This window comes from Podarcis raffonei, chromosome 3 (assembly GCF_027172205.1).
Source record: "Podarcis raffonei isolate rPodRaf1 chromosome 3, rPodRaf1.pri, whole genome shotgun sequence".
Classification (NCBI taxonomy): Eukaryota; Metazoa; Chordata; class Lepidosauria; order Squamata; family Lacertidae; genus Podarcis; species Podarcis raffonei.
In genome coordinates, this window is record NC_070604.1 from 123,147,150 (window position 1) to 123,159,823 (window position 12,674).

At 54.7% G+C, this 12,674-nt stretch overlaps 2 protein-coding genes and 1 long non-coding RNA gene across 4 annotated transcripts in view; 2 read left to right on the forward strand and 1 right to left on the reverse strand.

Annotated features, from left to right (window-relative positions):
• Nucleotides 1-12,674, forward strand: part of LOC128411520 (uncharacterized) — a 215,355-nt gene that overhangs the window by 107,271 nt on the left and 95,410 nt on the right. The gene's annotated exons all lie outside the window — the stretch shown is intronic.
• LOC128411519 (sterile alpha motif domain-containing protein 12-like) overlaps nucleotides 1-12,674 on the reverse strand; it is a 186,141-nt gene that overhangs the window by 67,509 nt on the left and 105,958 nt on the right. The gene's annotated exons all lie outside the window — the stretch shown is intronic.
• On the forward strand, nucleotides 2,227-11,063 carry LOC128411502 (serine/arginine repetitive matrix protein 1-like). The gene is made up of 5 exons (XM_053383856.1): nucleotides 2,227-2,622; nucleotides 5,058-5,109; nucleotides 5,222-5,297; nucleotides 5,838-5,930; nucleotides 8,583-11,063. Exons 1-5 carry the CDS (start codon nucleotides 2,503-2,505, stop codon nucleotides 10,882-10,884), a joined length of 2,643 nt encoding a protein of 880 aa, XP_053239831.1. The 5' UTR covers nucleotides 2,227-2,502; the 3' UTR covers nucleotides 10,885-11,063.

Below are 12,674 nucleotides of genomic sequence, written 5' to 3' on the forward strand. Positions count from 1 at the left end.
AGGATTTGGGAGAGACCTAGGTTCAAATCCTCTCAGTCGACCAGGAAGCTCCCTAGGTGACCTGGGGGCCAGCTCTGGCCTGCATCTCAGCCTGGCCTGCCTCACAGGGTCGTCGTTGGGATGAAAGGAGGAGAGGGAGAAACAGGTGCACCACCTTGGGCTCCTTGGAAGGAAAAGGCGGGTTATAAAGGCTTGTAATCAGCTGTGCATGCGCCAGGCGGGGTGGCGCACCCCAGGGCACCGCGCCAGGCCAGTCCTCACCGTGAACGCTGCTGGGCACACACCCACGGGGTGCAGAGGTTTTACGGAGCCTGCACACTGCTTCAGGCCTGGCTGCCGGAGCCAAGCAGGGCCGTGGTGTGTCCTTGCCCGCCCGGACAGGGAGGGACGCAGCACAGCAGGCAGAACGAAAAGGGGAACCTTGCACCCCCCAGAAAACCATGCGCCAGGGCTCATGCTCCCTTGCCCCCCCTCACATGCTGTACCCCTGGCAACACACTTTTATAATCTATCACGTCACCTCTCCCTTGCCTTTTCTCTTAACTAAAAATCCCAAATGCTGCAACCTTCCTTCGTTGTTCCACCCTTGGATCATTTCAGTTCCCCTTTTCTGATCCTTCTCCAGCTGTATGATGGTGATGACAACAACAGCAACATTAATAATAATTTATTATTTGTACCCCGCCCATCTGGCTGGCTTTCCCCAGCCACTCTGGGCAGCTTCCAACAAAATATTAAAATACAATAATTCATCAGCTATTAAAAGCTTCCCTAAACAGGGCTGCTTTCAGATGTCTTCTGAACGTCAGATAGTTGTTTATTTCCTTGGCATCTGATGGGAGGCGTTCCACAGGGTGGGTGCCACCACCGAGAAGGCCCTCTGCCTGGTTTCCTGTAGCCTCTCTTCTTGCGGTGAGGGAACCACCAGAAGGCCCTTGGCGCTGGAACTCAGTGTCTGGGCAGAATGATGGAGGTGGAGGTGCTCCTTCCGGTATACTGGGCTGAGGCTGTTTAGGGCTTTAAAGGTCAGCACCAACACTTTGAATTGTGCTCAGAAACGTCCTGGAAGCCAATGTACCGTATTTTTCGCTCTATAACACGCACCAGCCCATAACACGCACGTAGTTTTTAGAGGAGGAAAACAAGAAAAAAAATATTCTAAACAAAATAGTGGATATATGATTTTTGTGGTTCATGCTGTGGCCACAGACATGTGATCTGACAGTGAGTTTGGAGTAGCCCAATGCAAAAATCCTGAGGATCCATGCTTTGTAACCACGGAGGAGGGAAGGAAGGGGAACCATGGATCCTCTGCTCACGACTGCAGCAGATCCCCCCCGCCACCCGCAGGCATTCCCTCCATAACACGCACAGACATTTCCCCTTACTTTCTAGGAGGAAAAAAGTGAGTGTTATGGTGCAAAAAATACGGTAGGTCTTTCAAGACCAGTGTTATGTGGTCTCAGCAGCTGCTCCGAGTCACCAGTCTAGCTGCCACATTCTGGATTAGTTGTAGTTTCCAGGTCACCTTCAAAGGTAGCCCCACTAGAGCGCATTGCAGTAGTCCAAGCGGGAGATATCCAGAGCATGCACCACTCTGGCGTGGCAGCCTGCAGGCAGGGAGGGTCTCAGCCTGCGTACCAGATGGAGCTGGGAGACGGCTGCCCTGGACACAGAATTGACCTTTGCCTCCATGGACAGCTGTGGGTCCAGAATGACTCCCAGGCTGCGCACCTGGTCCTTCAGGGGCAAAGTTGCCCCATTCAGGACCAGGGAGTACCGGTAGTTTCCGGGTCACCTTCAATGTCATACCCTTCCCTATGGTGAAAATAGGAACGTCCTAAGGAAAATGGACACTGGTGGCGCTGTGGGTTAAACCACAGAGCCTAGGACTTGCCGATCAGAAGGTCGGCGGTTCGAATCCCCGCAACGGGGTGAGCTCCTGTTGCTGGGTCCCTGCTCCTGCCAACCTAGCAGTTCAAAAGAACAAAGTGCAAGTAGATAAATAGGTGCCGCTCCCGCGGGAAGGTAAACGGCATTTCCGTGCGCTGCTCTGGTTCGCCAATAAAGTGAGATGAGCGCCACAACCCCAGAGTCATCCGCAACTGGACCTAATGGTCAGGGGCCCCTTTACCTTTAAGGAAAAGCAAGACATTACCTGTTCAAATGACTTCTGTCCATCTGGGGAAGAGGGAGCCTTGGCGGTTCTGCAATATGCAGCACAAGTATGCTTGAGTTTCAGGTCCTCTCATTTCAGAATTGAAACCTCAGCTGTGGGGCAGGAGCCACTCTTGGGGGTTATTTGCCTCTCAGCCCAGCCCAGCTCAGAGGGCTGGATGAATGCCACCCATTCTGCTGCTGGCTGACTGATCACAGGGAGGCCCTGAGCCAACCAGGGTGGACTACAGAAGACATTTGTGATGCAAGCGTTACCTCGGGAGAAGGGGCCCTGTGAACTCCCTGCCTGGAGTCCGGCCAGAGCAGCTGCCTTGCCCCAAGACCATGCTGGCAAACCTGCTGGATGCCATCCCAAATAGCTGCCATTTGCTGTTGCTGCTGGTGGTGGTGCTTTTGTTGCTGTTCGCCGGTAACTGGGCTGCTGAAAACGTGAGAATATCCTGGGTAAGTAAGGCTGAGCCTTTTAACCCAGGTGAGATCTGGGGTTCTGGTTCTTGGCACCGAGAACGGCATAGCCTACCAACCGGTTGCTGCTGGACTCGCTGCCTCAAGTGGGAGAGAGTTCCGCAGTCTAACCATGCTGCATGAATGAGGACTGCATTTTATCTGCCCTGAATCTTCCAACATTCAGCGTTGTTGAGCCTCCACGAGTGCTAGCATTCTGAGAGAGGGATAGAATTCAAGTTCCAAGAAAGGAGATTTTGACAAAACATTTGGGGAAACTTACTGGTGGCAAGAGCTGTTTGACAGTGGAACTGATACACTCTGCTCAGCTTTAACTGAGATTCCTGCATTGTGGAGGGTTAGAATAGATGACCTTTGGGTCTCTTCCAACTCTAAGATTCTGTGATTCCCCCTCTGCTTTCTCCATGCCGTGCATAATTTTAAAAACTTTTAACAAACTATTCTGGCACCTCTTATGTGCATTTTCTTTTTAAAAAGTCCCAAATAACAACAACAACAACAACAATAATATTTTATTATTTATACCCCGCCCATCTGGCTGAGTTTCCCCAGCCACTCCAACAAAACACTAAAATACAATAACCTATTAAACATTAAAAGCTTCCCTAAAAAGGGCTGCCTTCAGATGTCTTCTAAAAGTTTTGTAGTTGTTGTTCTCTTTGACATCTGGTGGGAGGGTGTTCCACAGGGTGGGTGCCACCACCGAGAAGGCCCTCTGCCTGGTTCCCTGTAACTTGGCTTCTTGCAGGGAGGGAACCACCAGAAGGCCCTCAGCACTGGACCTCAGTGTCCAGGTAGAACGATGGGGGTGGAGACGCCTCTTCAGGTATACTGGACCGAGGCCAGTAAATGCTAAAACCTTTCTTCATAGAAAATATGACTAAAACAACCGTTTAGTTTTCCTGGCTAAACATGTTTAGCTCCCTTGGGAGGTGGTGGACCAGGGGCGCCAACTATGGGGGGCTGTGGGTGCCTGAGGTCTCTTGAGATCTTGGAAGGTTGAGTTTCGGTACCACTGGAAGTCAGGTTCCAAGGTCCAGGGGGACGGGGACCTGGGGCCCAAGTTGTCTCCCCTGTGGTGGACTCTCCTTGGAGGTTTTTAAGCAGAGGTTGAATGGTCATCTGTCATGGATGCTTTTAGCTGAGATTCCTGCCTCGCAGGGGGTTGGACTAGAGGACCGTTGGGTGTCCCAACTCTACAGTTGTATGAAACTAGCCCTCCCCTCACTTGTGATTCCTAGCTGCAAGGCGCTTTCAGATGCAGATCTCCTCTGGCATTGGAGGCAGAGGGACAGATCCATCTTTGCGCTCTCTTTGCACCAGCATTTCTCCTGGCCGGACAAAATGACCCTCCTCTTCTCTCTCCCTCTGTGCTGTTCTGATGCTTTCAGAGGAAGCAGTGAGGGTCAATTCTTTCAAAGAGGATTGGACAAATTCATGGAGGAGAAGGCTATGGATAGCTCCCAGCCACAATGGCTCTGGTCTGCCTCCACATTCAAAGGCAGGAAGGCTTGTGAATTCAAGCTGTTGGGATCCAGAGGAGGCAAAGGTGCTCTTGGGCTCAGATCCTGCGTACGGGTTTCCCATAGAGGGATCTGGGTGGGCCCTGTGAGAGCAGGATCCTGGGCAAGATGATCCAGCAGGCGCTTCTTATCTTCTTAAGGGGGGAAAAACAAAACAAAAACTGGGGGGAACCTGAAGCACACCAAGACTAACAGGGCCGGCACTACCATGAGGCAGGGTGAAGCAGCGGCCATAGATGGCAATTAGGGTAGGACAGGGGACGCAGGTGGCGCTGTGGGTTAAACCACAGAGCCTAGGACTTGCCAATCAGAAGGTTGGTGGTTCGAATCCCCGCAACGAGGTGAGCTCCTGTTGCTCGGTGCCTGCTCCTGCCAACCTAGCAGTTCGAAAGCACGTCATGTGCAAGTAGATAAATAGGTACCGCTCCGGCGGGAAGCTAAACGGCGTTTCCGTGCGCTGCTCTGGTTCGCCAGAAGCAGCTCAGTCATGCTGGCCACATGACTCGGAAGCTGTACACCGGCTCCCTCGGCCAGTAAAGCGAGATGAGCGTCGCAACCCCAGAGTCGGCCACGACTGGACCTAATGATCAGGGGTCCCTTCACCTTTAGGGTAGGACAGAGCTCTGCCTGTGTGACATGCAACCTGCCCTGCACCCACTGAACCAGGCCGCTGTCCTCGGGGTGTAAGGAAGGATGCTGAAATAAGATTCAGCCGTCTGCCTGGGAGGAGGAAACTCCTTGCACTTTGCTTCAGGCGGCAGAAAGTCTTGGACAGGCCCTGCAGACTATGAAAGGGATTCAGTCCCGCTCACCGTTTCCTCCCCTGCCTCTGTCGCCGCCTCCCTGCTTTGCCTTCAGCTCTGTTCTTTTCGCCTTGCTGTTTTCCGACAGGTTCCTCCTTGTCTCAAGAAGAAGCAGACCAAGCACCCAGCAGCGTGGATAAGTAAGCAGCGGGCGCCCTCCCACCTTCCTGCCCCACAGGCCCTGCGGCAGCCGGGATGCTGCTGCTTGCGCCGCCACGCGGCTCACGGGCTCCTCCTTGCCTTTCTTTGCAGCACCTTTAGAAGGAGCAAGAGACATCAGCACAGACACGGAAGTGAGATGGAACACAAGCACAGAATCGGGAAAGAGGTGAGCCTCGATTCCTGCAGTGCAGGGGGTTGGACTGGATGACCCCGGGGTGTCCCTTCCAACTCTACAATTCTGTGATTCTGTGAAAAATCAGACAGGCAGCATCATCTGTCCCAGTTCCCCAAAGGTCATAGAAGTGTAGACACTGAGAGTCATCTAGACCATGGGTAGGCAACCTGAGGCCTGGGGGCCGGATCCAGCCCAATCACCTTCTTAATCCGGCCCTTGGACGGTCCGGGAATCAGCGTATGAGTAGAATGTGTCCTTTTATTTAAAATGCAACTCTGGATTATTTGTGGGGCCTGCCTGGTGTTTTTACATGAGCAGAATGTGTCCTTTTATTTAAAATGCATCTCTGGACTATTAGCGGGCATAGGAATTCTTTCAAAATATAGTCCGGCCCCCCACCAGGTCTGAGGGACAGTGGACCGGCCCCCTGCTGAAAAAGTTTGCTGACCCCTGATCTAGACGGACCACTAGCCTGATCCAGCATACTCTTATTTTGTTCTTATGCTGCCCTGCTTCTCTGGCTTTTCTTAGATCGTGCGAGACCCTAAGCTTGCATCGCACTCTGCACACCTTGGACAAGAACATCCAGTATCTCGCCTGGCAAATGCAACGCATCAGCGGCACGTAAGGAAATCCTAGAAAACGCCATGCACTTGCGGATCCGAGCTTCCTTGGCACAGAAACGCCTTTGCGTGCGCGCACACACCCCGGATGCCCTCCAGATTATTACCATTTTAATATTTATATCCCGTTCTTCATTCATAGATCTCAGGGCGGTTCATGGCAGAATCATAATCATAATCATAATTTATTTATACCCCGCCCATCTGGCTGGGCTTTGCCAGCCACTCTGGGCGGCTTCCAACAAAGTATTAAAATACAGTAGTCTGTCAAACATTAAAAGCTTCGCTAAACAGAGCTGCCTTCAGATGTCTTCTAAAAGTCTGAAAGTTGTTTATCTCTTTGACATCTGGTGGGAGGGCGTTCCACAGGGAGGGTGCCACCACCAAGAAGGCCCTCTGCCTGGTTCCCTGTATCTTCACTTCTCACGGTGAGGGAACCGCCAGAAGGCCCTCGGTGCTGGACCTCAGTGTCTGGGCTGGATGATGGGGGTGGAGACGCTCCTTCAGGTATACAGGACCGAGGCCGTCCAGTATCCCTAAAGGTCAGGACCAACACTTGTGCTCTGAAATGTACTGGGAGCCAATGTAGGTCTTTCCGGACTGGTGTTATATGGTCTCAGTGGCCACTGCCAGTCACCAGTCTAGCTGACGCATTCTGGATTAGTTGTAGTTTCCAGGTCATCTTCAAAGGTAGCTCCACGTAGAGCGCATGGCAGTAGTCCAAGCAAAAGGTGAAAACACAAACAAGAACAATGTCACTTATTGGATTAGAACTGCCATGGTCCCTGACCACGGGCCATGCTGGCTGGCAGGAGTGCCAGCATAGCCCCGTGACCGTGGGTGCCTGGGGCCGTGGGTGCCATGCAGTGTGCGTGGCCCTGGCACTGAAATTTGTGAGTGCCTGGCCCCTTCATGGTCGGTCATCCAGGGCCCCAGGGTGTTGGCAGCTATGTTGGCTGCGGCTGGTGAGAGTTGGCATCCAACAATGAGAGTTGCTTGTCAAAGGAAGAGATTCCCTCGGGATCTGGTGGATTCGCCCTCCTTGGAGGTTTTTAAGCAGAGGTTGGATCGTCAGCTGTCCTGCATTGCAGGAGGCTGGACTTAGCGACTCTTCCAACTCTACAATTCCTTGCATTAGGACTATTCTTTGAAATAATAATAATAATAATAATAATAATTATAATTATAATTATAATTATACCCTGCCCGTCTGGCTGGGTTTCCCCAGACACTCTTGGTGGCTCCCAACAGAATATTATAGACACAATAAAACACCAAACATTAAAAACTTCCCTAAACAGGGCTGCCTGTTTAAATACAATAATTCATCCAATATTAAAAGCTTCCCTAAACAGGGCTGCCTTCAGATGTCTTCTAAAAGCCAGATAGTTGTTTCTTTCCTTGATATCTGAGCCCGTATAGCATGGGTAGGCAAACTAAGGCCCAGGGGCCAGATCCGGCCCAATTGCCTTCTCAATATGGCCCGCGGACGGTCCAGGAATCAGCATAAAATGCATCTCTAGGTTATTTGTGGGGCCTGCCTGGTGTTTTTACATGAGTAGAATGTGTCCTTTTATTTAAAATGCATCTCTGGGTTATTTGTGGGGCATAGGAATTCGTTCATTTTAATTTTTTTTTCAAAATATAGTCCAGCCGCCCACAAGGTCTGAGGGACAGTGGACCGGTCCCCTGCTGAAAAAGTTTGCTGACCCCTGCTGTATAGAGTCCTTTTGTAGGTTCTCTGTCGGTAGGAGAAAACAACAGAGGCCAACCAGAGAATATTGAGAAGTAAAGCAGCTAGTAAGCCTGATCTTTATTAAACTGTTGCAACAGGGTCCCCGCTCCCCACGCGCAGGTGTAAGGAGAACCCTGAACAATGGTGCGCAAGCCCTTATATAGACTTTTGAAATTGCCCTCCCTTTACTCCAAGACCACCCTCCAAAACATCATACATACATCACAGGAGGAGGTAGTCTACAGCGGAACTGCCTGCCGGGATACCTGATAATGGTCACTGATCGCATTACCTGGGCAGCCTGGCCATTCTTTTGTGGTGGTTAATACTTTAGTTCCTGAATCCAGGTCACAGGCTCACCCTATTCATACACAAATACGCCCTTAAGACAGGATTTGCAAGCAAAAGGACAGTGGGAAGGCTTTCGCCATTTGCCTCCCTTCCTGCAGAGGAATATTTGAGGTCACCGGAAGAGTCAAAATGGCTTCAGGATTGCTCTCCTAAACTATTTCAGACACGTGGTTCATATATTTAGACATGTGTGCATTTATGAGTACAGTCATACCTTGTGTTGCGTTTGCTCAGGTTGAGCGTTTTCAGGTTGCGTCCCGCGGCGACCAGGAAGTACCGGAAAGTGTTACTTCCGGGTTTTGCCACTCGCGCATGCGCAGATGCGCAAAATGACGTCATGCGCATGCGCAGAAGCGGCAAATCACGACCCGCACAGATGCGGGTTGCTTTCTGCTCATGTTGTGAACGGAGCTCTGGAACGGATCCCATTCGCAACCAGAGGTACCACTGTATTTATTCTATATTTGAGACCTTAACATTCTTATAGCATTCTGTTGCTGGTGACAAACAAGAAGGCCTGTTCTGACCTCCTTTGCCTTTCTGCCTCTCCCACCCGACCCCCTCCAGGATCTCGCGGACTCCATCCAATGTCTCCATGGGGTCTGTCACCTCCATCTGCAGCTGGGGCCATTCCTCAGGAGGAGGAGGAGGAGGAGGAGGAGATATAGAGGAGGAAGAGGTCGAAGTTGACACCACCTGCTACAGCTGGTCAGCAGTGCCCCCCTCCCTGGCTCCTACCTCCCTGGACAAAGCAGCGGCAGCCCCAGCAGCTCATCTCCCCAAACCCCCCAGGGTGGTCTGCCACCAGCCCCACCACCAACCCCACCACCAGCCCCACCCCTGCCCCAAGCAGGACTCCAGCCTGTACCAGAAGCGGCTGCAGGGGCAATGGGGGAGCACCACGCCCTGCTCGGACTCCACCACCAGGCGCATCTGCACCCCCCCTCCCTGGCACCCCACCAACAAACACCCCAGCGGCCCGGCCCACCCACCAAAACCGTCCAACAGGATCGGCTTCCTAGACTACAAGTCCCAAGAGCTGCTCAACTGGCACGTCCACACCAAGCAACGCCAGAAGGAAGAGGATGCAGTGCTGGCAATGCTCTCTCGCCGGGACCCCAGCCCCAAAGGCAGGGCCTGGATGGTCAGCCTCGAAGCTCCCAAAGGCGGGGTCCCTCAGTGGGCCGCCAGCCCGCAGCTGTCCACAGGCCAGAGGTCGCGCAGCCGCACGCCCCCTCAGCCCCACCCGGCAGGCCGCCAGAGCCCGCCCAAGACCCTCCACGTGCGCAGTCCGTGCCCCAGGCCCCCCACGCCGCCCCGGGAAGAGCTACTGACTCCCCCCATCCTCGTATGCAAGACCATGAGTCACAGCAGCCTCCGGGGCCTGGCCATGGGCGAGGTGGGCAGCGAGGCTGCCAAGGAGGGCCTGGAGACTCTCCTTGGCCTCTTCGGCCCTGGCAAAAGCCCCCTGGCCAAGGAGCTGAGCAGACCCGGGACCCCCAAGGAGAAGGAGAGGGATGTCGGGGGCAGTCGGAGGCCCCACAGCAACCCCAAGGAGACCAGAGCCGCCAGCCCGAAGGCCAGAGCTGCCAGCCCAAAGGCCAGAGCCGCCAGCCCAAAGGCAAGGGCCGCTAGCCCGAAGGCCAAGCCCTTGGAGATCGAGATCAGCGCCACCCTGGACCGCAAGGTGCGCCGCCTGAGCTGGGCCGACGCCACTGCACCCGAAGCCCCCAGGCCGCTGGCAATCCGCGACGTGATGAGCACCACCCGCCCACCAGTCCTGGACCCGTTATTCATGTGCCAGACGCAGTTGGAGATGCCCTGCTTGGCCCTGGGCCCAGCCAAGGTGCAGCAGGAGGTGTGCCAGCCTGCTGTGCCACCCGGCAAGACCCCGTGCCTGGCCCACGCCCTGGTGGAGTCGCTGGACCAGGACCAAGCCGTGCAGGACCTGCACCAGGCCCTGGCCAAGGGGCTGGGGAAGGGGCGCGGCCGGCCGTGCGTGGAGTACCCCGTCTGCCTGCTTTGCGGCCGCTGCACCCCCTACTGCCCCCACCCGCCCACGCGGTACAGCCCTTCCCTGGTGGTCTACCCCCGGCTGAGCGTGCGCGAAGGCGAGGTCCACATGGGCCTGGGCTTCTTGCTGAAGATCAAGCGCTCCGAGGCCAACGAATGGGGGCTGGTGTGCAAGCCGGACGCCTCCCGGACGCGCCCGGGCAAAGAGGGGCTGCCCTCCAAGCCGGACAGGAGCAAGGGCAAGCGGCGGAAGAGCAAGGCAGCCGCCCCCCAGCCTCGGGACCCAGAGAAGGTTGTCCGCGTGCACAGGCAGCAGTCGGCAGAGAGGCTGGACATGAGGCCTAAAAACCACGGCCGGAGCATCCCAAAACCCGTCCCGCCACCGAAAATGAAGCCCGAGCCGGAACTCCGAATGCCGGCCCCCAGCACGGTGCTTGCCGTGCCCCCCAAGAAGCGCCCCAACATCCTGAAGCGGCTGCTTCTCTGCATCAAGAACGTCTGGGCGAAGGTGCGAGGCAAACCTGTCAAGCCCCCCAAGAGGCAGGGCTCCCCGCCTGCCCTGCCCAAGTCCCCCGAGAGGCCGTGGTCCCCTTCGTCCTCCCCCGACGACTCCAAGCCCCCAAACCACGAGGGGATCTTGCTCCACAGGCAGGACTCTCTGCTCACAAATATAAATGCCTTGGAGCCCAGCCCCAGGCAAAGTTCCCGGAGGGTGTCCCTGCAGCTCGGCACGCCCAAGGCGCCACGGAGCCCCCAAAAGTCCGGGGCGCTGAAGAAATTGTCCAGGCAACCCTCCCCGGTGCAATTCAAGAAGGCCTCGTCCAAGCAGAAATCCCACAGAAGCAGCGCGCCCTAAGGGCCTCGGCAAAGGCACTCAGCCCGCTTGCCTTGGCGCAGAAAAGGCTCCGTGGCCAGAGGGCTGGGGAAGGGACTCTCCCGCAGGGACCTTTGCTTTCCTTATCCTCCTCCAGAGGCGGGACACAGCTGGTCTGTGTTGCTTCATTCCAGGCTGCAAATAAATTGGCTGGACGTTTACATCTCTGTACTCCTATCCTATTACCTCATTTTCTCTTTGAGTTTGCAGGTGGGAGGTGTTGGTGGGAAGGGGGCAGAGAAAGAGGCCAGCTAGGTCAGCGTCCTGTTCTCAAAGTGGCCAAGCAGATGCCCCTTTTGGGTGTTAACAGAGAAATCTGAGGGCTCCCTTGGACAAAAAACAAGGCCACCAGCCAGGAATACCAGAGCAAAGCAGCAGCCAGTAGGCTTGGTCTTTATTGAAGACTGTCACGACAGGACTCCCACCTGCCGCAAGATGCAAGCCCCGAACAAAAGAGCCTACAAACTTTTATTAGCTGCTAATCCCCATGTTAAAGGTAAAGGTAAAGGTACCCCTGCCCGTACGGGCCAGTCTTGACAGACTCTGGGGTTGTGCGCCCATCTCACTCAAGAGGCCGGGGGCCAGCGCTGTCCGGAGACACTTCCGGGTCACGTGGCCAGCGTGACAAAGCTGCATCTGGCGAGCCAGCGCAGCACACGGAAACGCCGTTTACCTTCCCGCCAGTAAGCAGTCCCTATTTATCTACTTGCACCTGGGGGTGCTTTCGAACTGCTAGGTTGGCAGGCGCTGGGACCGAGCAGCGGGAGCGCACCCCGCCACGGGGATTTGAACCGCCGACCTTTCGATCGGCAAGCCCTAGGCGCTGAGGCTTTTACCCACAGCGCCACCCGCGTCCCAATCCCCATGTTACACCCCCCCAAACTACATCACTCATACATCATGAAAGGGGAGGTCTAGTGGCAGGAATCTGAGCATCCTGGATCCTGCCCCATGGTTCTCCTTGCCCTCCACCAAACACCCATCAAGTGGAACAAAAGAGATCTTTACATTTCCCTCTTTCCCAGCCAAGTTAATTGCACCCTTTTGTCTTCATCTGGGTTTGTTATTTCTGGAATGGCTACCTGTCTGGCACTCAGGTATCAGGAGGCCAGGGATTATCCCTCAGGCAGAGGGGCTGCTGAAGAGCTGAGCTCACCTGTCTATAAGAATTTCTGAAGTTTTCCCAGTGAGCCAGTGCATAGATGCATTGATCAGTGAATTGTTACATTTGGTATCGTGCAGCAAAGGCCCTTTGAATAGATAGGAAGAAACTGTGATGAAGTGTTTTGTGGGGACAAATCACAAAAGTCACAAAAGTGATTGTGCTGGTTTTGGTAGTGAGCTGCATGTTCATGATATCTGCTGGAGGGGCAACCCCCCCCCCAACCTATACATAAATTCCTGCAACATGGGAAACCTACAAACAGGGTTTCCACACAAGAACAACTCTCTCCTCTTGTGATTTGCAGCAACTGGGATTCAGAAGCATTGGTGCTGGACTTCCGGGTTAGCGCCATCGGCTAATGGCGGATTCCCTCCGAGCTCCGGAGGGAATCGGCTCCGCAGGATCCGGGTATTACCGCTGCGGCGACGCGGGGACCCTCAGAAATCACAGGCGCTGAAGCCTGTGAACTTGGTGACTCGGCGGGCACCATTTGCACCCCCCGACCCGTGAAGGAGCCTTTTTAAAGGCTTCGGAACGGGGGACGGGGTGAGCGGCGCGGTGCTGAGAGTCGACTGCTTCTCCTGCGGAGTGAAGCTGCATGCCATGG